Below are 27,784 nucleotides of genomic sequence, written 5' to 3'. Positions count from 1 at the left end.
TCATTGTGTCCCAGAACGAAGCCCCCAACTACTGAAAGGAACACAAAAAAACATCCAGCAGCTGTGGAAAAGTGACAATGTCTGGCGTCCAACCCAAAATCACTGAGCACGTAAAGAAGTAGGAAAACATAACCCACAACCAGGAAGAAAATCAATAAAAACAGATTCAGAAATATCAGAGGATATAGCATCAGTAGACAAGGACCTTAAAACAACTGCTATAAATATATGCAAAATAGTCAAGAAAATACAGGAAAGCGTGAGCACCATGAGAAGAAAAATGGATGGGATTTAAACCAGACTGACAGCTTAGAGGCCAAAGGGAAAAAAAAAATCTTTAATGAAAATTTACTGGATAGGATTAATAGATTAGACACTGAAGAAGGAACAATTAGTGAATGTGAAGAGACTGTAACCTAAGATAAAACACAAAAAATGAAAGAAAACAACACAGCATCAGCAGAATATGGGACAACATAAAGCAGCCTAACACACGTGCAATAAGAGTCCCAGAAAACAGACTGGGGAAGCAGAACTGTATTCCACAGATCCAGGAGCTTAACAAGTCCAAAAAACAGGAAGAAAATATGCCAAGGCACATCATAATCGAACTTGCTGACAATCAATGATAAAGGAAAAAAAAAATCTTTAAATCAGCCAGAGAAAAAAGATACATGAAGTTCAGAGGAACAAAGACAATATCCGAGTCCCTCCTGTTACAGCTAGGATAAGGGCTAGAGTGGGCCAACTGCTAGTTTCAGTAATAGTCACACCACACACATACGCCTGCTAAAAGAGGAGATTTTCATAGCTGTGATAGACTCTGTATGGCCTGCAAAGCCTAAAATATTTATTATCTGTCCCTCTACAGCAAGTTTCCAATCCCTGCCCTAAGGTGACAACAAGATATAGCTAATATGCCAATAAAGGAGATAAAATGGAATCATAATATTCAATCCAAAAGAGGACAGGAAAAGGAACAGATGACAGTACAGAGATAGAAAACAAGTAGCGAAGTAACGGGTTCAAATATAATTATATTGACAATTACATTTAATGTAAAATCATCTACACTTTCCAATTAAAAGGTAGAAACTGTCAGATTAGATAAAAAGCAAGAACAAGAAGGTATCTGGAACAGAAACTCACTTTACATAGAAGGACAGAATTGGGTTAAAAGGGAAGGATGAAAAGGATATACCAAGCTAATACTAATCAAAAGAAAGGGCAGCTGTATTAATATCCAACAAAGTAGACTTCAGACCAAGGAGTATTATGAGGGATAGAGAAGGTGATTTTATAGTGATAAAGAGGTCAGTTCCTCAATTGCACATAACAAGCCTACGTGCATCTAAAAATAGAGTTTCTGTGCACATAAAGCAAAACCAACAGAAATGAATCCATCGTTATGATTAGAAACTTCAACGCCCCTTTCTCAACAACTGATACAAGTACAGTAAATGTACACAGAAAAGCCACTCTGGCTACACAAGACACAAACAACACTATCAACCAAATAGGCCCAATTGACATTGATAGTAGGGAGGAAATACACAGGATTGGTTAGTGAAAATAAATGTTAAGCCATGAAATTCAGGAGAGCATGCACCTCTCAAGAGAATAGACAGAATGAGAGGAGTTCCCGTCGTGGCGCAGTGGTTAACGAATCCGACTAGGAACCATGAGGTTGTGGGTTCGATCCCTGGCCTTGCTCAGTGGGTTAACGATCCGGCGTGGCCGTGAGCTGTGGTGTAGGTCGCAGATGCGGCTCGGATGCCATGTTGCTGTGGCTCTGGCGTAGGCCGGCGTGTACAGCTCTGCTTGGACCCCTAGCCTGGGAACCTCCATATGCCGCAGGGGTGGCCCTAGAAAAGGCAAAAAGACAAAAAAAAAAAAAAAAAAGGGAAAGAAAAGAATAAACAGAATGAGGAGGAGGAGGTCCTCAGGTTGAAAAATGTTTCCTTTCTTGGAACCACAAAGTGAGCCAAGAGCAGAGCTGGCAGTCAAGTGAACAGTGGGTTTCTAGTCACCCTGGTTATAGGCCCTCTGCTCATGCTAACCGTTTTATAAAGAACCAACCCGTAAGTAAATCAAGCAAACAATAATTAGGAGCAGAGAAACAGGTGGTCTAAATAAGAGGCATTAAGGAAGGATTTTTACAGTGGACAAAGCAGGAAGCCAGGTGGAGGAACATTCTGGCTTGGCATACCTGCCAAATCTAGCCTGATGACAGGCTCTTGCCCTGTGTAAACAAACTAGCTGTAAATCCACACTGTCTCCTCTTGCACCTGGTATCACTGTCATAAGGAAGTAAACTCCACAAGCGGGACCTGGATGCTCCACCTTGACTATGCTCCGTGTTTGCAGACATGCAGGAGGGGGTATCCTCTACCCGTGGGCAGAGAGAGAGAGGAATCAACACAGAAATAAAGATAAGCCACCAATAAAGGTGAGAGTCGGCACTCAAGTCAGTGGTCCCCCGGAAATCTTCCTGCACAACCCACAGGCACCTTAAAACTCAACATATCCAAAACCAGCATCCTCTCGCTCCCTCTCCATCCAGCGATCTTCTTCCAAAGTCCCCCACCTCAGTTAACTGGCACCATGACCCATCTGGATGCTCCCGGTAAAAACCCACAGGTTATTCCGTCTACTTCTCTCTCACCTCCCACCTTCACCCAACTGCATGTGACTGACATTCTTTCCTACTTTTCCTGCCCCGGACTGGGTCCTTGGTGTTTTTACTGGCACTCCCATCAGGCTCCCAAGCTCACCAAGGAAACTCCTACCTCCAGTGGCCCCAGGCCCTCTGCGAGCTCCTTGGCTGAGCTCCCTTCTGCCAGGCCACCTTCACACTCTACCTCCAACACACTGTCCTGTGTGGGCTCCAGGCCTGTGCCATGCTGTCCCCACTGCCTGGGACACCTTCTCTCTCCACGCCTGGCTCATCCTCCACCCTTGAGGCCTCCTGGAGGACAGGGTGCAGGCCTGCCCCTCTGTGCCTGCGGGGCCAGAACTGGGCCCGGAGCAGGACAGGCCACCCCACCTGCTGATGATGCCCTTCATCTGGATGTCCTTGTCCTCCTGCTGCCGTCGTAGCCGCTCCTCGCCCTCCTCCAGCCGTGCCTGATACTCTAGCACTAGCTTCTGGGTGGTCTCCTCCTGGCACTTGAAAAGGGTCTCATACTCCTCCAGCTTCTTGGTGGAGATTCGTAGCTTGTCCTGCAGCACTGCCAGGTCCTGCCAGGAGGGCAGCGTGCCATGGGCACAGCACCCAGGACAGAGAGCACAGCGTCGTGAGCCCGAGCAGGGGCACAGGGTTGGGGGTGGGGTGGGGGGGGAAGCCCAGCTCGGGATGCCCCAGGGGCCGTCACCAGCCTGGCCCACCTCACACATTGGGGAGATGCCCACAGAGCATCTCCTGTGCCCCTGGTCGGGGCTCTCCCACCCTGCAACCTGACCCTACAGGTATGAGGGAGAAAAGGACGCACACCCAGATCTCTGAATAAGGCTCTTGGGCTTTTCGTTATCAACAGAGGTTAAAAACCTCTTGAGTACATGAAGGCGATCTGCCGGTACTGAGAGGCGGGGGCTCTACTGGAGGGGAAACCGAGGCCCAGAAAGTGAGTGACCCAATCACGAGGGGAGGAGAGCGACTGACTCATGGGGGCGAGATCCTCCCAGCCTCGTCTGCTGTGGCAAGTTGCATGGGAGTGGTCCCGGGCTTTCTGGGTCTGGCTCGGCCCAGCACTCGGTCTTTGGGGAAGAGGAGGGGTGTGTAAAGTGGCAAGAGAAGCAGTGAGCTGGGAGGCTGTGCTGGACAGAGGGTGAGGCAGGGTCAACACTGGAATCAAGGCGTTGGGGGCCGGGAACCGTGAGAATACGCGGATGGGGGAGGCAGGAGAGCCTCTCCTGGAGTCTCGGGCAGTGGGAGCCCAAGTCACTCATGAGCAAGCGACTGCCCAAGGGTCAGGGGGCAGCAAGTCTAATTTCTGAAGCAAAGCGGACCCCAGAGCAGAGCCCAGCTCCAGGGGGACAGCCCCATCCTGGGTCTTCTGCTTGGAGAGGGCTTGGGAGGGCCCTCCCGGACAGAGGCGGGATGACTGAGGCAGGACCAGGGAACTCCAGGATTTGCCGTGAGGGTTAATAGCAAAAAGAGCAGAGAAACAGCAGCTCATCTGCCCAAGGAACAAGGAAAGAAGACACCCCAGCTGCAGCCTGACCCTTGAAATTGTTTAGAAAATCCTTGCAATTCTATAGATGGAACATAGGGTCAAAGGTGCAGAGGCTGGGTGAGGCTGGCCCTCCTTGCTCCCAGCCAAACTCCAGCCCTTGGAGGAGCATGCCCACGTCCCCTGGTCCCCTTCCCGTAATAATGGCGAAAGCAGGTGGAGGCAGTGGACCCAGGGGATGGTAGAGAAGGCAGGATGCAGCATGGACATGGACCTGGCCCCAGGCTCGGGGGAGGGAGGGGAGATACCCTGATCTCCGTGCCCTCGCCTGAGAGGCGGCCACGGGCTTTCCTGGGGCCAAGAGAGGTGAGGGCACCCACGGTGACGGAAGGAGGTGGCAGCTGTTCTGGGGGGGCCTTGCACTGGTCCTGTGTCAACTGGGGCTTTGGCCTCCAGGAGGAGATAAGAACCAGCCGTGGGGCAAGGGCAGCTGCCGTAGTAACAAAAGGACTTTGGAGAGTGAAGCATGCCATTGCCCACCAAGTGCTAGCTGTATAGCGAGGGTGGGATTTGGATGTTTTAGAACCAGTATTTTTCTCCTGGCAGGAAGAAAACATCTCAGCAGCAATCTGACATCACCCCTCCCTGGCCTCCTCCCAGACCTGGTGGAGACAGGGACTGGAGGAGAGCCGGGCCATGGGCAGGCACGATCTCCAGGGGCCTGGCTGGGGTGCCTTGCCCTGCTGCCTCGGGCACCCGTGCCTCTGCCTCTTTGTGCATGAAGCTCTTCCAAGCCCTGCATTCTCCTCAGGTTCCAGGTTCCATACAATTCCTAGGTGAATCACAGAGGCAGCCCATAGAGGAAACCTGAGGTTTAAGCTAAATCCTCCAAATTCCACTGACTCCCGTCCTCGTGTGGGACCAGGTGCAGAGAGGGAACTGGCCACTTTCAGGAACAAGCAGTGCCCCAGAGTCTGGGCTCCAGGGGGGGAGGAATTCTGCCAGCAACCTCGGGGAGGCAGCCCCAACTGCCAGGGTCTGGCGTTACCTTTTCGGCTTGGCTGAGCTCCTCCTTACTCCTTAGCCTATCCCTGTGGGGGGGGTCTGGGCCCAGGGCCTCGTCTTCTAACAACTGCGCGTTCATGGTCAAGAGCCAGGCGGCCGTGCGGTCCAGGGCATTGGGGCTCACGGGTGAAGGGCCCTGCGATGAAACAGAGCTGTGAGGGGCTGGAGAGGGGTGGGGAGTGGTCCCAGGTGAGCCACAGGGATACGTGGCTCAGAGGGGGGTCTTTGGCCTACTGGGCACCTCTGAGGCAGCCCCTGGCCCAGGGAATTCCAAACTCCTGGGCAGCAGCCCGTGGCAGAGTCAAGAGTCCGGGTGGTCTCCCAGGGGGGTGGGGGGGGCTCTCTGCCACCCAGGTGAGAGCAGGGGAGCTTGGCCCAGTGGGCCGGCATCCAGCCCACAGCACATCTGTCATCCGCACTGCATGCAGAACCTGGAGGCCAGCTCAGAAGAGGAGGGGAGACAGGGGGGCCAAGTCAACTCCTACCCTGGGCAGGGCTTTAACAGGCTTGGAACTGGAGATGGACTCCTCCACCTTTGTCCCTGACCCCAGCTTTCTCTAAGGGAACTGGCAGAGGGATCTTCGGGTCGAAGTGTCCCTGGTTCAGAGGACTTAGGCCGGGCCAGTAAGGCCGGGGGCAGAGGGTGGGATGGGGCCGAGTGTGACATCATTCAGCATGGGATGGCAGCTGGGTGTGGGTGGCGATGACATGACCGGGAGGAACAGCACGACAAGGGGTCCGACCACCCCCCAGGCGGCAGAGCCCAGCCTACCCTCCACCGGCAGCACTGACCTGCTTGTGCACCGCACGAGGCTTCAGCTCGGGGCTGTCGCCCTTGGAGGAGGAGGACTGCTGCCGCAGCCGGGCTCCGGGGCCAGCCCAGTCGGGCGAGGCCGACGCCAGGGTCCCGCTTGAGGGCCGTGGGTACTGCAGGGTGCTCAGCAGGGTGGGTGGCGTCCGGCCTCTGGGGGCAGGAGGTGGTGGTGGGGGCGGGGGTGGCGGCTGGTCGATCCGCCGCTGCGGGCCGGCGCTGTTCTGCCGGGGCACCGTGGGCTGCCCGCCCTTCTCAGTCAGCGACATCTGCCTCCGTGCCAGCTCCCCAGGGCGCCGTCCGAGGTCCTCAGCAGCAGCGGCGGTGGCACTGCTGAAACTTCCCAGTTTGGCGGCAGCCGCCAGCTCCTCGCTGTTGCTATGGGAGCTCAGGGAGCTGTGGCCCTCGGAGCCCGAGTCGCCGAGGCCGCGGGGAGACAGCGGCAGGCCGGCCGCCATCTGGTACACAGGGTTCTGGAAGGAGAGCGGTGCCAACAGCTGGGGCCGGCCTGGTGCACCCTCCGAGGTGCCCGGTGTGGTCGGCGTCTGGCCTGCCCGCCGCACAGTGGCCAGCCCTGCCAGGCTCACTGGGGCTGCCCGGGCCGGCCACCCAGCCACCAGCTGAGCGGTGGGCACCTGCCCATCGGCGGCGAGGGCGTCGGGGCCTGCTGGGGAGCCCGCCTCCCCGTCCAGCGCGCGGGCATCTTGGAGGTCCACCATGGACAGGCTCTTGCCACCGTTGGCCATCTGAAGATCGGGCTCGTTGGCTTCCGAGTAACTCGAGCTGCGGGCAGGTGAGGGCTGGACCCCGGAGGACCTTGTGACAAAAAACAAGTCCTTGTTTTCGGGGGTTGGAGACGGTAACCGGGTGAAATCTATCAGACTGCAGGGAGACAAGCACACACAGGGAAAGAAGGGGGAAGAGAAAAACTGTGAATGTGGCCGAGGCGGTCCCGACTGACAGCCCCCACCAACCTGCCGCCCAGCAGCCTGAGCCAGGGTTGGGGAGCGGGGGGAGGGGAGGGAAAGCGGGGGAGAGGAGGTGCAGAGGTGGCAAGAGTGGGAGAGTCCTGGGGACCAGTGGCCCGGCCGCAGAACCAAACCACAGCTGGGGCAGCTGACCCTGGAAGAAGCCACCACGAGGGCCGAGGCAGCTCCTCCACAGAACCTCTGCTCTAGGAGCCAGTGCTGCCAGCGCCAGGCCAAGCTGCTTGGCAGGCCTGTCCCCTGCTCGGCTGCATCTTGGGGCCGTGAGTTCTGGGGCCTGGAGTGTTCTGGAAAATTCCCCTTAGCTAAACCCAAACCCAAAACGCAGTGGCTCTCTGCCCTCCAAGCATCCTGCACTGAGAACCCCAACTTCAAAGCCACAAAGGTTCTGCCTCTTCTCTCTTGTTCCTAATCAGACTGATAACCTGAGTGGGGGCCTGCACTGAGCAAAGCCTCTTGCTGAAGCCTCCTGCTGCCACCCCTTGTCTGACTGGCAGGCGGGGGCTGGAGCTTCTGGCAAAAACAAGGAGTCAGGAGGATCCTCCAGGAATGACTCAGGCAGGGAGGGTCTGCACCTGCAGTGGCCCCCCCCAAAGAGGTCTTCCGGCCCCACTCCGGACCCCACCTGGAAGCCAGCTCCTTGCAAGAAGGCACGTGGTGGGGCCAGGTGGGCTTTGGAGGAAGGGATGTGGGGGGAACAGGGCTCAGTGTGGGCGGGAGGCAGCAAGAACTTATGGGTTCGGCGTGGGCTTGGTATAGAGTATGGCTTAGCCTGGGCTGGAAGAGGAAGTGCCAGGCCCCAAGTGATGGGACTTAGGCAGGCAGGCTGCGACCACCAGGGCCAAAGCACTGGTGGGCTGAGAAGTGGACAAGAGCAGCAGGTGGAGCTGGGAGAAACCCAGACCAACCATGAGCCTGGCCATCCTGCCACATGCCGCGTCAGGTCTCTTAAGAACCCATGTGCCCAGCCACCTCTAGGGCAAAGCAGGTCCCCATCTGAACTCTTGCTTTGCTTCATTTGAAAGGCTGTATGAACAGCCCCCCTCAAGACTCAGAGGGATGCGGGAAGGGTGTCAGGTCTCCGCATCTCCGGCCTCCTGCTGGGCCTCCAGTCCCACGCGCCACACCCCAGGCCCTGACTCAATGCCCTTGCCTGCTAAAAGCCTGCTGCTGCTGCTGCTGCCACCAGCCCAGAGTCAGACAGCTCCCACCTCTGCTGCTCCAGCCTCATGCCTGCTAGCAGGTCCCAGATGGCCCTGGGAGAGGAGCGGAAGGTATGATGGGACATGACAGTCCAGTGTATATGCCAGGGCTTTTGAAGGAATGTCCTTATTTTGATGTCAACACTTGAGAACACTTGCCTTTCCCTCCACTGTGTGTACATGTGCTTGATTTACAGGCTCTTGCCCCAGGGCTGGGGGCTCAGGGGGCTGGGCCTCAGCATCTCTCTAGTTTCTGGGGCTCCTGGTCTCTAAGCCTTGCAGAGTCACCTGAGCACCTCCTGAAAACATATACCCTTGTGCACCACTTGTGGCGATTATGATTCACGTATAGGAAATATGAGGAAACAGGTATTTTTAACTCACAAACCAGTGATGCACAAGTGGTGGGGAACCGTAATTGTTCTTCAACAGAAGGTGTCGTTTCTCTAGGCTTTGTTTGTGCTGGTCCCTATACCTAGAATGTCTTTTCTACTAATGGAAATGTTACTTTTCCAAAAAAGCTCAAAACTGTAGCACCACCTCCTCCAGGAAGCCTTCTCTGATTTTTCCCAAATAGAAGTTCACTATTTGAACATCACTTAGGGCCTGCAGAACACAGTGAGTCTCATCCGGCTTGTTTTATAAACACCTGTGGAGGTATCCTCCTCCCCAAATGAGAACGCAGATGGGCTTACCGGTAAACCCCACAACTCGAGGCGTGCCTGACAATTCTTACCCAGAGAGATCGTTCTCAATCACCATCTTCTGAAGTCCAGCTGAGATGCTGCTGCTGCCAGAGCCAGGCGTGGAGGCCAAGTCGTTGGTCCCTGTGAGCTGCCCACTGCCTGGGGTGCTCAACGCTGTGTGGACGTCCCTTAGGATTCGTGGCAGAGGCCCCAGTTTGGATACAATGCTCTGCAAAGACAGAGCAACAGGCAGGTGTGATCCACTGCAGCCACTGTGTTCGAAAGTGCTGAGTCGTCAGAAATGCAGGCCCGCCGCCCTGCCCTGCAGTCAAATCCAGCAGGTCTGGGAAGCGGGGAATGAGCCTCAAATTACATTCCTACCAGTTCCTCAGACATTTCTGGGACAAGACGGGAGGTCCACGGGGAGAAATGCTCACCTTGTCCAAACCCTCCACCCTCACTGGTCCCAGAGAGGAAAGGCCACGGGGGACCCCAGAAGTTCCCCACCTACACCTCCCACTGGAGAGGCTTCTGGGACACTGCCCCATCAAGTCACCTACTCCACAGGGTGGGCTGGACCCACCTTAACACCTGAGTCCCCATGGCGATGGCCCAGGCATGGAGCAGGCACCACTAGACAGATTACAAATGGCTGGTCAGGCACAGCGTAGTGACTGGGCTCATCTGAACCTCACTGCCCTGGTTCAGACTGTGGTGCTAAAGGTTCTAGGCCGGGGAAAAGGGACTCTGCCTTCACCTGCTTAACGCCCGGCTTCCACCTAGGGTTTTGTGCAAAAAGAAATAACTCACATGGTCAAAAGAGAAGAGACGTGAGCGGCCAACAGCTCAATTTTAAATTCTGCTTCAACGCTGTCAGCTGTGACGGCTGCTGACCGTCTTCCCTACCTCTTGCCTGGCCACACAGATATGGAGGACGGTGGCTGGCACAGGGGCTAAGTGGTGACAGCAGAGTGACCAGTGCTGGCAGCAGTGGAGGAAAGGGACTTGACCTCATTTCCATTTCTCCCTCCTGGGTCTCTTGCAGCCAAAGGGCAACAGACATAAAGGAACAGAAATGACTGCAACAGCATCTGTTTGTAGTGAAAAAGCTGGGACTGATCTGAGTGTCCAGAGACATAAACGGTGCAGTCATATGACTGGACAGCCTGTGGCCATTAGAAAGGTCACAGTGAAGATGCAGCATGTACTGTGGTGGAAAGACGCCCACAACAGAGAAGTGAGAAATGCACATGGCACGCACAGTTCTCCCTTTAACAAAAAGGGAAAGAACTCTGCCTATGTGTACTTAACATATGCACAGATATATCCAGAAGGCTGAACACCAGAGAGCCCTGAGTGGTCACCTGTAGGGATGGGACAGGAGTAGGGAGCCTTCCAGCCCTGCCTCAGCAGTAGCTACTTTTGTAAGATGATCTCAGAGCCCTGGGAAGCAACAGATGCTCTGGATGTGGATCCTGGGAGGCCCAGCCCTTGCTGCCAAGAACCTGTTGGGTGTGGGCTGGGGCCACTGGGGGTAGTGGAGCCCCAGGCCACAGAGGCTCCCCTCCAGGTGGCTGCAGCAAGGTCGGGGGGTCTAGGAAATAACCATTTCAGCTGATGGTCAAGGGCAGTTCTGGAAAGGTTTGTAATATCCTGCCTGACATGTTGAGGTGCAGTATCTTCAGAGTCTATCTTTTTCATATCAGCGAACTTAAAACCCAGAGCAAAGACATTTTCGGAGAAGCAGCTAAATTCGATCACATTTCTTACAGGTAGGGAGCACACCTTCACCCGTGGACTCCACCCACGTGATGCAGTGTGCGTGCAGACACAGCTGCAGCCCCAGCACACAGAGTGGGCTCTCCGGGCGAGTGGACATAGCGCCCCCTCCAAGGAAGTGGCCCCAAGATCCCCTGGTGTCTGCCGACAGGGCTCGGGCAGGGCTGCTGATCCACGCCACACAGGTGACCCCTCTGACCTCTGTGGTTACGCTGTGGGAGGAGGCGCAGCCTCCAGCGCCCCCTCTGCCCTGTCTCGGCCCTGTGCGGATAGGCACCTGCTCCAGCTGGCTGACGGCCTCCCAGAGCAGCGAGTGCAGGCTGGAGAGCTCACGGCCCAGGTCGATGTAGCCCTCGAAGCCAGCTGTGTTGGAGATGGTCTCCGGGTTGGAGATCTCCAGCAGGAAGCGCTGCATGTTGGTCCACTCGTGCTCCAGGAACTGGTTCATGAACGACATGTACTCCTCCTTGCTGCCAAATCTGGAAGTGGAGCAGACAGGCTAAGCGCCCTGGGCCCCGCCCAGGAAGCCCCTTCTCTGAGACCCTCACCTCCTCAGCTCCCACCCCTCCCCGCCATTCGCTCCCCAGCCAACTAGTCCACTCTGACTTGGGGTCCTCCTTCCTCATGGGACCTGGAATGCTCCGCGGCCCTCGCTCCCCATTCGCTGCCGGTCACAGTCTCCATCCTCTTCCCCCGATGGTCAACGGCCTGGGGGCAGATGGCTCTCAATCCAGGCCTGGCCAGGTCTCTCTGCTCAGCTTTCAGACACGTACTCCGTGGGCACCTCCCTGTGTCCTCAGCTTGGGCAGACCTGAGGTCGCCCCCGTCACCCCGCACTGGCCCCCTCCTCTAGGACTCGCTATCCCCAGTGTAGATGCTACAAGCCTGGCGGTGGTCAGTCAACTCCTCCTTCCTCCTCCCCCACAACTGGCCGAATTTATCTTCTAATCACCCTGACCCTGCGGCCACCCTGACCTAATACTGCCGCCGCTGTGCTTTTACGGGAACCACAGCTTTGCTCTCCTCCCAGCCTCCTGGCTGCCAGTCCCGCTCCTTCTACCTCCCCTGCCCCACTGCTGCCAGGCTGACCTCTGCAGGACCCAGGACAGGTGAGGGTCATCTTCTCCCCTTGCTCAAAGCCCTCTGGCAGCTCCCAATGTCCTTCAAGTCCCTGCTGTCCCCTTGGGTCTCATCTGCCCCTCCCCCCAGCAGGCACCTGACAATTCAGAACACGTATGGTGCCCAGTGCCTCCTGTACACAGCCCTCCCGGGCCTGCCTGCCTCTGTTCCTGCTGCCTTTCGCCCTAACACGCAGCTGGGGGAGCTCGTCTTCTAAGAGACCACCCTCTTTCCTCTCCGGGGAAGCTTAGGACCTCCTACGAGGCCGGGTCCCTCTCCGTCACGGCTCTCTCCTCTGTTGACATGCCGGCTCCAACAGGGAGGGGACCAGGTGTGAGTCACAGCCCAGCATGTCTCCACACCTCATGAGAGCGACTGGTTGACCCGACCCTTCTGTTCTCACCCACTGGCTTCAAGGGGCAGTGGGAACACAGGTGCTTCATGAGCAAAGACGTCCTTGGCAGCATTGGACAAGGACAGTTGGAAACAAGCCGAGAGCCCGACCACAGGGGACGGGTTAGGGAGACAAGGGCCCTTCTCCCGGGAAGGGACGTTAGCCACTCACTTCAAAATGAAGCTTGTGAATGTTAAGTACATGGGAGAATCCTTATGATCAAATGTTCATGCAAAGAAGCAGAAGGAAAAAATATCTTGTCTTCTCACCTTTGAAAATTAAGGAAACATACCGAAATGAAAAGGAATGAGGGTGGCAGGGACTAAAGCCGGGCCTGTGGCACAGTCCAGCTCTGGGACAGACCCCACCATGGGCTCCAGTCTGTGCCCCGGCTCTGCCAAGGCGGCATGAGGCACTCACTTGGCGAAGTTGGCGAGGTTCTGGGTGACCTTGGCGATGAGGGTGAGGGTGCGGGCAGTGCGGTCGTCGGGGTACTCCTGCAGCAGGTGGAAGAGCGAGGGCGACATAATGGCCGGGCAGAGGAAGCGCAGAAACAGGGAGGCACTGATGAGCCGCTCGCTGATGTCGGGCCGGCCGCGGCTGCTGCATTCCTGTCTCCATGAGGCAAACACCTCCTTCAGCTCCCGCGGGAAGACGCTGCGCAGGACAGATGAGGTATCAGGAGGGCGCCAGCACCACAGGGTGCAAAGCAGGGACCTGGTCCGGGTCCAATGGAACCCTGACGGCTGTGTGCCCTCGGCCTGCCACTGGAGTTCTGAGCCCACTGCACTCCTCCGGCCATCCTCAGGGCACAGGAAGAGCACAGGGCGGATGCTCGGCGAGTGCAGACACCCAGGCCAGTGGAGTGGGACACAGGCGCAGTGGAGCCAGAGGGGAAGCCAATCCCAGGGAGCTTCACCCTCCTCCCACAGGGCAGGCACCTGGATCTAGAGGAGAGTGAGGGAACCACGGCGGGAAGAGACCACTGCCCCTTGGTCCCCATCCCTGGCTTCTGAGACATACTCCCTTCAGGCAAATGATGTCACAGGAATCAGAGGTTTTCAGCAGAGCTCGCAGTGAGACCAGAAAGATGGGAGGATCAGAACCACAGAGTGAGACCACAGCTCTGCGCTTTCTCCACGGAGAGGGAAATAAGGCGCGCCTCCCACCGGCAGGTGTGGACAGGGTTCTCAGACCCGGCTGGGGGCCCTCTCCATGGGCACAACCCCACCCCCACCACAGTGAGGCCGACAGGGCAACCTTCCTATCTTTTCACCCTAGAGGATGTGTGCTCCCTGAACCCAGCCTATACCTGGCACTGTCACTAGCCCAGGGTGCTCGGTCCCAGGCCTGGCCACTCTTGGCTTCAGGTTCCTCACCCACAGGCTGAGAATGAGGAAGAGCTATCTTAAGGCCGAGACCCTTGGCCATGGTAACCCTGAAAAGCTTTTGTCCCACAAGCCGAGCACCCAGACTCAGGCCGTGAATGAGGCTGAACCAACAGTGACGTGGCTCGAGAGAAGTGAGGGCAGGTGACCTTTAGTCCTGGCCCTGGAAGCACCTGGTGCAAGATTGGGCAGGGGTAGGCACTGAGCGATGACATCTACTGATGGCCTTGTTCAGAACTGAGAGGTGTCCCTGGGCCTGTGCAGACGTCACAAAGAGGAGATGGACGAGCACTGTGCGGGCACACGTCTCATTGCATGGCCACTGGCCGCCCCAGGAACATCAGGGCAGAGGGTGAGAGTGCTACCCAGCCCAGGGGGGAGTGTGTTCCAGAGTTCAGGCTCCCTGATTGCCTGATACCAGGGGTCATTTCTGGATCGGCCCAAGGGGCCACAATGGGGCAGAGGGACCTGGGCCGGGGGGCGCCGGCCCCACTGCCTGACTCTGGCCATTCCCTCTGCCCCCACTCAAGGCCGTCACTCCCCCAGAAGGCCTGCCTGGGCCTGTCCTTCGGGAGCAGCAAACCATTCCTAGGCCCTTTTGTGTGCCTAGCTCTGAGATGCTGCATCAGCTTGCCCCTAGGGTGCTTACAGTGTGTGCAGGAAGCAGACCTGGACACAGCACAACTCCATTCTCATGGAATCAGGGCTCCTGATGTGAGCAAGGGTGCCTGAGAGGGGTGAGCTGACCGCATCTGTGACGTGAAGGTGGCCACAGAGGGAAGCCAAACACAGGCCTAAGAGCAGGATGATGGGAAAGCACATGAGCAAAGAAACAAGGTATGGCTGGGGGTTGGGGTGGGAGTGGGGTCAGGAGAGTGACTTGGGTGGAGACGGGGAAGCAGGTATTAAGCTGGAGACTATCTGGGCAGCTCCGGTTGTGAAAATAAAGCCACTGCTTGGGACTGGCGGCACAGTCCCCTGGACAGTCAGGAGCAGCGGGTGCCTGGTTGTTACCTTCTGGCCCTGAGTACAGTCCTGTGTGAGCAGCCCACACTGCACACCTGTCTCCTTTCCGGGCCAGGGGCCTGCAGCCCTCTGCTCTATTTAAAGCGCCGTCCTCCTCCTTTGCTGTGTCCCAGCAGGACTCCTGCCCGGTGTCCAGGCACCCACACAAGCCCCTGCTGGGCCTGTTCCCGAGCCTGTAACATGAGCACCAGCTCCTTCGGACAGGTGAGCTGTCAGAGCAGGGCCTTGTCCCTCTGGCTCCCTGGCGCCTACAGCAGCGCAGTGCCAGCCAGGCCCACAGAGGGTGCCTGCTGTCAGGTTCAAATCCTCAACACTGTAGAAACCACATCCTGCAGATGGTCTCTGGCACACTCCTTATGTCTGAGCGCCCTAAAAGGACCAAGACATGGGCCTGGCAGCTCAGCAAGACCCAGTGGGGTCAGGCAGTTCCCAATCACAGGGCCACCGCCCCGAAGCTGTGAGAGGTGCAGGCGGCTCACCTATCCTGTCCTCATTAAATATCGGCCCTCCTGGCTGCTGGGTCAGGGCTGATGGAGTAGAGCCCCCTCGCTGAGCTGCCTGGAGGGACCAAGTGTACACGTGCCAGCACAGCGCAGGTGCCCTGACATCCACAGGAGGATGGGGAGATGCTGGGATGGGGGCCCTGGGCAGCTAAGCCGAGAAGGGTGTGCGGGCAGCACTGACCAGTAGGAGTTGATAATCTTGCAGAAGGCCAGCTCGCAGCACATCTTGAGGTTGCCCTGGTGCTCGGGGAGGTCAGCGGCCGAGCACTTGCTTGGGTCCACTTCACAGTTCTCGTCTGACTCATAGAGCGCTTTGATGAACTCGCCTGTGGCGGGGAGGGCAGAGAGGGGGCAGTGAGGACCCGGCGGCCACGGCCCACCCTCCGCCCCCGGCTGGCACACTCCCCCTACCTAGTGCGTCCTGCAGATACTTCTGGCCCACCAGCTTGAGGTACTCCTCGATGGCCTTGGTGGCCAGTGTGTTCTCCCGGAAGATGAGGTGCTCGTTTCGCCGCAGCGGTCCACCTCGGACATCATCAGGTCAGTCAGGAAGTCCTGCGGAGCCGGGAGGGGAGGACAGTGGACCTGAGCAGACCCAGCCGGGAGGATCCTAGGATTCCAGCCCTGCTTCCTGGCCAGAAGCCCCTGCTCCTCCAGGCTGCTCTGTCACTGAGATGCCGGTACCCACCCTTAGGCACTGCCGGGGAGTGCAGGCAGGGCAGCCTAGTAAGGAAGATGCCTAGTGCTGGTGACATTAGGGCTGGGCCCAGGACTGGGGGCCGGGGGTGGAGCCAAGAGCATGCTACATGGAGCCTAGCCCCAGCATCACAGACAGACCCGAGGGACTCGTCCTTGTCCAGCCCTGCCCACGCCTGGCTGGGTGACCAGGGCCGAGCTCCCCTGCCCAGTGCCATTGGTGCTGACAGACTAGCTGCCACCACCCACCCCTTACTCCAAGGGATTCTCTCACACCAGACAGATTCGTTCTGAGCAGCCTCACAGGAAGGATGAGAGGAGGCGGGGGGGAAGGCGGGGCCCCATTCCCACTCACGGCAGCCCCTCACTGCCATGGGTTCCAGACTCAGTGTCTCAGTGCCATGTGCAGCTCTGTGGGGAGACCCAGGAGGGAGCCTGAGCCCACGCTTTCCCTCCTGACTGAGCTGCAGGGAACCTACCACGCAACCAGGTGGAAACTCCCTCCCAGGGCCCTGTGCCCACAGCCAGCCTTGTGACTTGGGGGAGGGAGAGAACAGGAGGCAGGAAGTCGGAGACCCGGGGAGGGTGACCATCAGGGCAGGGTCACCCAGCACAGAGGCTGCAAATGGCCACCGTGGGCCAGGGTTTCTGGGGCTGTGGAAATTCCTCACTCCAACGTGCACAACTTTGGGGCCCTCTGAAACCACAAGCGGCCCTTGAAGTACAGAGCCTGAGTCCAGGCCCAACAGAGCCGGCTGGCCCACAGCGAGACAGGAAGGGGTGGAGGGAGGAGTGGCAGTGAGCCCTTCTGGGACCACAGAGCCCGAGGACCCCTCCCTGACAGCAGATGTCCTTGAGGGCCTCTAGGGCTTCTGAACACACGGCAGCAGAGACGAGCCCTGGGTGAACTGCTCTGCTCACGCCCATGGGCCTTCCCCAACTCCTGGGGTGGGGCGAGGCCCAGGCAGGGAAGTGAGGGGGGACAGTCACGGAATAGGAAGGTGACCTGTCCATGCCACACAGCTACCTAGGCCAGATCAGGCTAGAGTCTTGCTTCCCAGATCCGTTCCTCCCAATGCATTGGGCGGGGGTGGGGTGGGGTGGGGGGGCAAGAGAAGCCCAGGAGAGCAGAGCCTGGAGAGGGGGCCGAAGGTGCCATATGCCCCCTTGCGCAGCCCTCCCCCAGGGCTGCAGGGCACTGTCGAGTGAAAAGCGTCTCCCTCAGGGTTCAGAGCTCAGAGGCGGCAGCCTGCCTTCCAGTCTGTCCTTCCACCTGCTGCTCCCCATCCCCCGAGGGCCCTCTGGGGGGCTGGAGCCCACCTCCTTCACAATGAGCACCTCGATTCTGTTCCAGCCGTGAGCCTAGAGCAGAGGTCTCTTCAGCTTGGGGTCAGCCTCCCAGCCCAGGCCAGCCCTCGCGGGTGCTGGATGAACAGACACAGCGGCAGAAAGGATGCTGCTTGAGCCCTCGTTGGCTCCCTCACTCCCCCTCCAGGGCCAGGACTTCGAGTCACTCAGTTTCCAGCACCCCTCCCAGTGCTGACCAAGAAGTGAAGGACAGCACAGCCAGAGAGGGTCCTCCATGAAGCCTGGCCCGGTGGGAAGGCTGGGAGCAGGAAGGATGCAGTCCAGCAACACGGAGGACCGGGGCCCACACCGAGAAAGGGCCTCTCCTGGTCCCACACTGGTCACACACACCGTGGGCCCAACAGGCAGAGCCTTGAAGGGCATGGAGGAGACCAGGGCCTCCCGGGAACAGGTAGAAGGTAAGGGTCTTGGTGGAGCCGTGTGCCTGGGGCTCTGCCTGCGGACCCCCGACCCGTATCTCCCCGGACCCCAGGCCGAGGGCTCAGGACCTAGACCAAGGCAGGCCCTCCTCCCCACCGCAGGCCACAAAGCACACTATGTCCACAGGCAGAAGCCCACTCCCAGAGCCAGCACGGGGGGGCTTCGGTGGCATGGATGGACCCCGCACCCAGCCTTTTCCCACTATACCCCCTTTGAACAGCTCCCCCAAGGGAGAGGGCAGGGCGGAGCACGCTCCACTGCGCTGGGCAGGCAGGCACGGGAACCTTCCAGAAGGAGACTCTTGTCTCCCAAACCAGGTGGGTGGGGCTGAGGCTTGGCTTGGCAGGTGGAAGGAGGTGGGGAGAGCAGGGCCTGCTGGAGGGCTTCAGACGAGCCCTGTTCCCGTGGCTGGCTGCCCTGTCATATGGCTGCGACAGTGACTATGCGACCCATGCGTGTGCATCTGGGAGTGGTAGGGGGCTGGGGCTCAGACAGCGGCTGCACCCTGGTGGTCACGTGGGGATGTCTGCCAAAGCCAGCGCCCCACTGGACACACGTGTCTGGGTCACGGGACCTGAGTGCTGGCAGAGGCGGGCCATGGGGGCCCCCAAACCCATCTCCTCACCCTAAGCCGCATGCCCATCCTCGGGCTCTGTGCCTGCCTCTGCCATCAGCTCCCACTGCGGAGGAGGAGCACGAAGGCTACCCCCACATCCAGCAGCTCTTAGGTTTAGGGAGCCCAGCTGGCTGTAGCCAGTGCCTCCAGGGGAGCTCAAGTCCAGGATGCAGACACGGAGACCGGCAGGTAACTGACTGTGTGTCGCCCAGCCTCCCCTGGGGCCCTGACACCTACCTTCACCTTGCCGGTGCTCTGCAGGATGTGCACCAGGGCTGAGGCCATCTCCTCCTTGGTCTTGGCGCTGAGGATGGGCTCGAGGGCGGCGCAGAGCCCCAGGTAGTGGTTGGTGATGTGCTCGGCGAACTCCTTGTACATCTCCATGGGCAGGATGGTGATGGTTTGGTAGCGCGCCTTGATGCGGATCATGGGCCCGGGGCCCTTGCCGCCCTTGGGGTTGGGCGTCACCACCGGGTACCACTTCTCCACGAACTGCCGCCCGGCCACCGAGGCGGCGGGCAGGCTCACCAGGCCCAGGTAGCTGTTGCGCTCCTTCTTCTTCTTCTTGTCGGTCTCCCGGTACAGGTGGACGGTGACGGTGCGCAGGGGCGGCAGGTTGTGGAACTCGAAGTGCTCGCCCCAGAAGACATTGTCTGTCTTGAGCTTGCCCGTGGTGCGTGCGTACAGCACGTCGTCCAGGCACAGCTCGCACAGGTACTTCTTCTTGGCCGGCAGGTCCTTGGCCTCGATGACCCACAGCTTCAGGATGTGCTCCACGCGCCGGCTGTTGTCCTGCACACGCACCAGGGGGGCCACGGTGATGGGGGGGCTCCAGCCGCCTGCCTGCCACCCACCCCCTGAGGGCCCAGGAAGGTGGTGGGGAGGACCAGGGATGGCCCTGGAGTCTGATGGACATGGGACTGGATCTCTGCTCAGCCTCATCCTGGCTCAATGACCTGGCTGAGTGAGGTCAGTGATCTTAGATCAACTGATCTAAGCCTCAACTCCTTTTTCTATCAAGAGAAAGCAAGTAGAGAGCGAGTAGGAGGCTAGCACAGTGCCTGGCACACGGCAGCTGTTAACTGGCTCTTCTGTAGTTTGCTGGTCTGTAAAGTCACTTCAGAGGTAACCACTGCTAAGGCCCTTCCTTAGTGAGGTCATGGTGACCAGGACTCAGCCCAGGCTGAGTCAGCCAAGGAGAGAATCACAGAAGCAGGTGGTTACAGCTGGGGCCCCAGGAACCTGCTAGGAGAGGTGCAGGGGCTGTGGGAACACAGGGGAGGGAAGCGGTTTGGGCTGGTACCTAGGCTGCAATGGGAGGGATGAGCAGGAATATGGTGGGGGTGGGGGAGGACACGAGAGTTCCAGGCAGGACACCGGCACCCAAAAGCTGGCCCTCAGCTCTCTGGCCAGCCTCCTCCATGTGCAGCTTCAAGGATGGCCGCTCGGGCCCTGGCTGCACACAGGCTGCCCCTCCAGAGACCGCTCCCTCATGCCAGAGTCCGAGCTCTGGCCCCCGGGGCGGGGGGGACACAGGCCCACCTTGTTGGGATGCACTGCTCGCCGCAGGTTCTCCATCCACTTATCCCGCTCGGCCGCTGACCGGCAGGAGAAGCACTTGCTTCCCGACGACGTTGTCACCTGTGGGGGACCAGCAGGACAGCGTCACAGGGGAGGGGATAGCAGCAAGGAGGTATGCTGGAGGACCTCTGTGGCTTGGGGGACTTCAACAGCCAGGTCTGTCTGCATCACAGTCTCGGGGAGGAGGCAGAGCAAGACCCACAATGACCCCATATCACACGTTTGCAGGTGGTGCACTGAGACCTGTGGTCCCCAAGCAACACAGCGATAGGAGGGTGGTCCAGCCCTGCACCATCTGGTGCCTGCTCCTGTCTCCTCACCCTGCGCAGTACCCTCCGTCCACAGGAAAGCATCCTTCTGACTCCAACATCTACCTTTCTCTCGGAGATGGAAGACAGAAGGCACGAGGCAGGGGGCAAGGTTTAACCTGAGTCTCCCCCTATTGGCGGAGCCACAGGCACCTGGGAAACAACCAGAGGAGGCACATGGGTCACCATGATCCTCAGCTGACACCTGCTGATGATGCTCCTCTTTTGCCAAGTGACAGTGACAACAATGTTGGTCACAGAAGCCCAACGTTTGGGGGTCAGACTAGAGAGCTGAGAACTGGCTGGCTGGGTGTGCTGGGCCGGAGGGGGGGGTCCTGCCTGGAACCCCTCCCCTCTGCTGACTGATCTGCACTTCCTCCGGTTTCCTAGAGGTGAGGGAGCCTGTCCCAAGCTGCTCCTATTCCATTCCCCATCCCCAGCACCATGCCAAGGGCGCCACAGGAGGAAACCAGACTCCTTATCTAGCCATTCAAGGGCTTGCACGAGCCACAGCACCCCCTGCTGTGGACAAGAGGACAGGCACCATCTTCAGTCTGTCCCAGGCCAAGAAGTCGGAGCCCAGGAGTCCAGCTGAATCAGGAGTCCTGAACCAGAAAGAGCACCCGTGGGCACAAGGCGGGGCAGGTGCCAGGCACCACTCCACTCTTCCCCCGGAGGTGGGGGTGCCAGGAGGTTGCCACACTAGTCCCAAGCTCATTCCTCTATCAGAAAGCTCCCTTAATTATGCAAGACTGTTGGGGGTGGGAAGCTTCCCAGAAACAGAGGTGGGAAGAGAATATGCATGATGAAAGAAGCAATTAGGATGTCCCAGGAACACCTGAGACATTAGTTTCCTGGGCCGGGCATGGTGTCATGCTTGTTGGGTGACCTCTGCCAATTCCTTGCCTTCTCTGGGCCTCGGATTCCCCATCTACAGGAAGGTGCTGGACAGGGCATCCTGTAGATGGGTGGCCCTGTGTTCGCCAACTCTGAGTCACGGGATGCCGGGGCAAGAGAGATGCTGGCTCTCAACACAGAGAGATGGGGACGGGGCTGGAAAAGGGGACACTCCCCACTGTCCACCCCCTCTCCACCGCCCTGCACTGGAGGGGTTTTTGCAGGAGAGACACGAGCAGGCTTGAGATGGCCTCGACCCCTTTCCACCCCCCTCAGGCTGCTTGCCAGCAGGAGGGACGGTGCTGGTCCATGACACAGAGCCCACAGAGCAGGAATGAAGCCCCCCTCTCCCACCACCACCTGATTTCCTAGGAGCCAAAAGCTGTGACAAATTTCAGCCGCTGTCCCAGAGAACCTGGCCCGGCAGAGGCCACGGAGCACCCTGGGAGGAGAGCTGGCCTTGCTGGGCGAGGACACGGGTGCCAGCCCGGCCCTGGCGGACCCACCTCAAAGCAGTAGTCCTGGCCCAGGATGCTGCTGTGCACAGGCTTGATGACCACCTCCTCCTCCATGCTGAGGGCCAGCGCCTCCACCGCGCTGCTGGGGCTGAGCAGAGACTCGTGGGAGCGTGACTCCTTCAGCCTCGGCATCAGATGGGACCTGAGGGGCAGGTGGCAAGGGACGTCAGGCTGGGCCTGCCCTGTACCCCTCCCTCCCCCCCTCCTCAGGAAGCCCACCTACTCCCCTCGACCCCCACAGTTCTTTCCATCTTAAGGCAGACCTGGGGGTGGGGGCATCGCAGTGCTAGTGTCGCAGAGACCCGCCTTCTCCCCAAGGCAGAAGTCTGGGTGAGGGGCTCAGCCTCCAGGGCAGCAGGTGGCTGAGGATGAGGTCACTACCCAACCCAGGAGTTGAAAGTCAGCTTTGAGTGCAGGGGAGGGAGGAGTCTGGCTCCCGAGGAGCACGAGACCCACAGGTAAGAGCGGCCCTGACCCAGGCAGCCTTCTGGGTGTCCGGTGCCTTCCCCATGTCCCCTGCCCTCCACCCGGTCCCCATCGAAGACAGAAACAACATCCCAACAACTGTCCAGGACATCGCTGCCAACAGAGCCTCCTCTCACATACCGTCCCTCTCCATCCATCAGCCCCAGTGAGGCAGGAGCACCACAGGAACTCTGCTGCCCCTTCTTAGAGGCGAGGACCGGGAGGCTCAGAACAGAAAGGACACAGCTGTCTCTGCACAGCACCCAAGATGCCGAGACTCAGAGAAGGTCCACATGCTGGGGCTCAGGGGTACAGAGCACAGGTAGTCAACTGCACCTGGTGTCCAAGTGGAGCCCAGACCAGGACTGGCTCTGACTGACCTGGCCTTGGACCCAGGCCCAATGCTCACCTGCTGTGTGACCCTGAGCAAGTCACTTCACCCCCTCTGAGACTGTTCCCCTGGCACATTACACAGAAAGCACCTCAGACAGCACCTGTACCAATGCTTGGGAGAGTCCACCTCAGAGAGGTGAATGTCCCCTTCCAGAGCCAAGAGGACACAGCAGTGCCCCCTCCCACAGCCAAGGCAGAGGAAAAGCCAGAGGACCAGCCAGGCCTTGCCCTGGCCCAGCTTACCCACACCTCCTTTCAGCTCCTGGCTCCAATGGTCCAAGGCTCAGTGTATCAGCTCTTCCTGTCTTGCCCAGCAAGAACCCTCCCTCAGGTCAGTGAGGCCCAGCAGGATCACCACATGCCTCCCTGCAGAGCACATACCCTGTGACCCATCTCCATGACCACCTGTGGTAAGGGGGCCGAGGCCCATGAGGTGTGGGCTCAGGAATCCAGAGCCGAGCTGGACGGGCCCTGCCTGGAGGGTTCACAGGCTGACAGAGGCTGCCCTCCAGCTCCTACCCTCTACATCTCTATGGAAACAGCCTCCTGAACAGAGTCCTGTGCTAGGCACTGCATGGGAGTCACAGCTGGAACTGGGACACCAGCCCTTGGGGATCTCACAGCCCGACCCAGGAGACCCAGCCAGGCCCCCAACTGCTCCTCAGGCACAAAGCTGGCACAGCGCAGGGCTCAGATCTCTGGAGCCAAATCGATACCCTCAGGCAGGAAAGCTGAGAGGAATGGACAGACCAGAGGGAAGCTGTAAGACAGGCTGACGTCAGGTTAAAGCCAGGCCGAACCTCCCCGACCCCTGCGAGGCCCAACGCCACTGGCGTGCACAGCTATGGCGCCTCTGCTCCTCCACCGCCCTCTCTGGAAGGCAGCATTTCACACCACACACCACACCACACACCACACCACACACACGGGGGCCTGCCATCATTTTTCACACACACAAACGCGCGGGGGAGGGGGTACCCTGTCATGCCACTCTTGATAGGTACTGACTAGCCTTCCAGATCCTGCTGAATGGCTCGGCCCCCTTCCCCGCACAGCACTGACTGATGATGTGGGCGCGTCTGCCGTCCACTCAGGTGAGAGTCCTCCTTGGGCTTCCCTCCCAGGCTGAAGCTCCACACCTCAGAGCCTCGGATGCCAAGGATATTGCCCAGTCTCAGAAGGGCTGGGACCCAGAACCTCTAAGCCTGCTGTCCGGCGCTGAAAACCCAGCCTGCCAATCAAGATCAGGCTCCTTTCTGGCCCAGCCTGGAAACCCCTGCCAGGTTAAGATGCTGGGAGCCAGGGTAGTGGGCTGGGGCCGCCTCCCGCCTGAGGACTTGGCCTGCCCTGGGAGACCCAAGAGAGCCCTGGCCCTACAGCCCAGGAGCCCAGCAGGCCCAGGCCAGACGCCAAAGCAGCTAGAGCCTGGAACCTGTGCTGCAGAACCCTCTCTTTCCCCACCATCCCGTCCCCCACAGCTTTCACCCACTCCCCAGCCGCACAGGAAAGGTTCCTGACCAAACAGAAGGCTGTGGGAAGCTCACGGCCAAGGCGTCCTGGCCTCCTGACAGCCCGGACTCTCCCCACCTCCCCAGGGATTCTCCGAGTGGGAGGACCTGGACCCACCTCTGCAGCACAGGCTTCCTGGGAAGAGAAGGAATGGAGGAGGGATGGGGCCCAGGGAGGCCCCGGGGCTGCTCCTGGATCTCCCAGGTACTTCTGGGAGGAGTGAAGGGCCAGGCTCTGACCACTGCCCAGCCTGGAGTCTACCCCTGCCCCTCATGAGGCTCCAGGGGGAGAGGAAGAGGCACCTGCTCATCAGGCCCTGACACAGCTCTGGGCCCAGAGGGGAGCTGGTCTGCTGTGACCCTGCAGGGTGGGACCTCTTGGGACAGGTGAGGTGCCTGATAAGGGGCTCAGGGAGGGAAAATGGTCACTTCCTGGACCCAGGAGGCCCACCTCATAGCCTAAGAACCACCTCTTCCAAGAAGCCAGCCAGCCCCATCCCAGGCCCATGGCATCCCTCACACTCACCCAGGGGCCCTGCCCCATCAGTCACCTGGGAAAGGCTCAACCCTCCTGCCTCTGCCTCCTCAGAACTGTTAGACACTTCCTTTCTCACCTCCAACCCCTGCCTCTCTAGGCTGGGCCAGAAGCCCATCAGGGGAGGGAGGGAGCAGGGCACCTCTGACTGCCCAGGCTCCAAGGGAGCAGCCAGTGGGCATGTCTACCTACCCAGGAAGCTTGGGAAGGAGGTGAGCAGGTGCCAGCCTCTGCCCTGTTCCCTCATCTACCCATTTTACAGGGTTCTCAGTGGGACAGCACCAGGCAGGGCAAACTCTTTGCCCGGGGCCTCTGTGGGAGCAGTTACACCCAAGGCCCAGGGATGCCCTGTGACCACGCTGGCCTCCGAGAGGCTGGGTCTCTCCACTACGACAGAGTCAGGTCTCACAGCAGGGCTGAGGGCTCCAGATGCCTAGCCATCCTCATCAGAGCAGAGCTGGCACCCCTGGGCCCTGCCCACAGGAAACAAAACACCCTGCCCACCGGAAACAAAACACACAGCCCTCAACAGGCTGCCAGGCAGATACTGACACCACCCCAGCTTTCTGGGAGCAGCGGAGACCTGCTCAGAGAGGCAGGGGAGCTGCCCAGGGTCTCAGCTTCCTCCTCGTGTCACTCCCACACCCCAAGCCCACCCCGGGGGGCCCTTTCCTATGTGAAAAAGGACACTTGTGGAAATAAAGGGCACTGGGCACATGCTGCGGGCCTGGAGGGCTTTGGTGGAGAGGCGCTTGCGGGCATCTGAGTCATGAAGGGGGTTTCTGTCGAGACCACTTGGTTCAGCGGTAGCCCCCCCTGGCCCGGGGCCACCTGAGTCTTCCACCTCACCCTGAGCTCCTCTTCCCTGCTTCCCTCAGGGAGCCTCCAGGCACATGTGGTCCCCTCCGCCCACAAGGCCCCTTGTCCTATCCAACCTTGAACACCAGCATCCGCACCCCTTCTTCCAGGAAGCCTTCCCAAACTCTCCGGGGCGGATGGTGAACTTGCACGTGGTCCCTATGCTGGGAAGGCCCATCACTGAGCTGTGTCCCTGCCAGGCAGGGGCTCCTCATGGGCAGGGCAGTGCTAAGATTCAGAGCCCCGAAGTTCCTGGACCAAAGCCCCAACACCCCCGTAGCTGGGGTCAGCTAAGCCTGGGGGAGTGGGGGAGGTCGGTAGGGATGACGACACTCTTCCCTGAGCCCTCAGATGCTGGTGAGTGGGAGAAGGGACAAAATGACCCAAGCGCTGGTCCTCAGGGTAGCTGCTCATTCAAGGCCAAGTCCCGAGAGCAGCACCTTGGTGCTCGCCCAGAATCTCTGAGAAACACCCTGCTCTTGCTTTGTCCAGGTATGGGGAGCTCCCTCCATCTCTCCCAAGGTCAGGGCTTATCCTACCCTCCAAGGCTGCACCCTCCACCGTGGCCCCATTCCTCTCAGATCGGCCCAGACACAGCTGATTCTCTAGACCCTCAACAGCTCCCAGGGACTAGAGGCCCTGTGTCCCCTGCAGCCCCCCCCACCCCACTCCAGGCCAGCTGCTCAGGAAGCTGTGTGCTCCATTCCAGGGAACCCTCACGCTTCCTCGGAAGGGGGTGCTGCACAGACAGGAGAGGCGAGGCCACAGGGAGTGAGGCCTGCCTTGAGCCTCCCTGCCTCTGAGAGCTGTCTTGGTCAGGGCCTGGGGGGCAGCAAAGGTGGGGAGCAGTGCCCTCCCACCGGAAGGGTCCTCTGCCCAACACAGTGTCACCCCCGCCCTCGGTTCTCCCCTCGCAGCCTATGGAGAACCAAGCCACAGTGTCTTAACCTGGGGTTGAGCCCTCCGCAAAACCAGCCCCTCACCCCACATCCTGGCAATCACCAAGACTCTCCTCCCCAGCTGGCCCCTGGCCCTCCCTCCCTCTGGGGGGCCTCCGCCCAGCTTCCCCTCCACGTCTCTGCCTGACCACAGCCTTTTTCCTCAGCCTCAAGTCCAGTCCGAATGCAGCCACCATCACGCTGGCCCTGATCTCTCCAGACAGATGAGCATTTACTACCAGGCCCGGGGGGCTGAACCCCACCCCACACCACCTTCCCACCTCTCTCCTCACCTAATTCTCACGGGAACCCAGCGGGACTGAGGTACTGTACCTCAGAGAGGCCAGGTGGCTTGTCCAAGATTGCACAGGTGGCAGGTGGCCAAATGGGATTTGAACCCCATTCAACAGACTCCAAGCTTGACTGCATTGGCCCAAGCCTTGCCTTCCCCACTGCCCACGGGCGGCGCACAGGGCCACAAGCCAGCTGACCTGCACACCGTGCCCGCTCATTCCAGGTCGGAGAGGAAGAGAAACGTGGGCACGCCAGAGGCAGGGCGGAGCTGCTGGTGGAGATACAGCCAGGCCCCAACAGCAGCTCATTGTGAGGCTGGAGCAGGAACAACGGGACATTGTCCCCGTCCCCCGGCTGCAGCCTTATCTGATAGCCTTCCAGCCAACCCATGAGCTGTTTTTCAACTCCATCCTTTTTTTCTCTTAAAAGGTTAGTGACACAGAGGTTGAGCAAATTCCCCATTATTTCAGGGAGGGAGGGGACCTGAAAATAAACTTCTGATAATTAAAACGCCCTATGTGACATGGGAAGGAGATTCCCAGCTAGGAGCTGGGTAAGCTGAGAGTGGGACAGGGACAGCCTGGGAAGTAAGAGGCTCAGAATCTTCCTCCAGAACTCAAGTGGGCAGAGGGAGCTGCTGAGCAGGCCCCAGAGGGCAGGGCTGAGACCAGGAGAGGCTGATTCCAGCTCAGTCACACTGTCCCCAAATGGGCCAGGCTGGTTCGATTCTAGAGAGGTGGACACCCCGCCTCTGGAAGCGTGCTAGCCAGAAGACCTCTTTCAGATCCGCCACAGAGGGGCTGTCCCATGACAGGCAGGCTGCAGCGTATGCCCAGGAATAAACACACACCTGCAGCTGGGGACAGGCAGCAGGGCAGGAGGCCCTAATGACAAATCTAGCCCCCGCTTCCCTATAAAGCACACAACCTTAAGTACTTTAAACTCGTTCAAGTCTCCAGGCCTCCGCTTCCCCATCTATAAGTGGGGAGAAGTGACACACCTTCTCACAGAGCTGCTGCGACAATCAACTGAGACGACGCAGGGGAGGTGCTCGGCAGAGCAGGGGTCAAGGCCACTCAGGACAGTCTGCTCTGTTCACTGCCTCATGGCCAGGCACCCCTAGAGGAGCGAGGGCACAGCTGTGAACCAGGCCGACGAAGGACTACATGCTGTTACCAAGGCTGATGTTTCTAGGATAGGTGACACCCCTCAAGTTTGGGGTGACGAGACAGGGACTTCACAGACCATTCTGTTCCTT

The 27,784-nt window shown here is 59.1% G+C and overlaps 1 protein-coding gene across 1 annotated transcript in view; it reads right to left on the bottom strand.

Moving 5' to 3' along the window:
* The window catches only part of DAB2IP (DAB2 interacting protein), a 127,554-nt gene that overhangs the window by 5,745 nt on the left and 94,025 nt on the right, over positions 1-27,784 (bottom strand). Inside the window, 12 exon segments of the mRNA XM_003353636.5 lie at positions 3,047-3,240; positions 5,221-5,373; positions 6,030-6,930; positions 8,973-9,151; positions 10,979-11,180; positions 12,635-12,871; positions 15,313-15,457; positions 15,543-15,641; positions 15,644-15,686; positions 18,469-19,023; positions 19,774-19,872; positions 21,524-21,677. Of these exon segments, the coding sequence (XP_003353684.5) occupies positions 3,047-3,240; positions 5,221-5,373; positions 6,030-6,930; positions 8,973-9,151; positions 10,979-11,180; positions 12,635-12,871; positions 15,313-15,457; positions 15,543-15,641; positions 15,644-15,686; positions 18,469-19,023; positions 19,774-19,872; positions 21,524-21,677 (2,961 nt within the window).

This window comes from Sus scrofa, chromosome 1 (genome assembly GCF_000003025.6).
Source record: "Sus scrofa isolate TJ Tabasco breed Duroc chromosome 1, Sscrofa11.1, whole genome shotgun sequence".
Classification (NCBI taxonomy): Eukaryota; Metazoa; Chordata; class Mammalia; order Artiodactyla; family Suidae; genus Sus; species Sus scrofa.
Note: the sequence above shows the minus strand (reverse complement) of the source record. Positions and strands in the feature narration are given on the sequence as shown.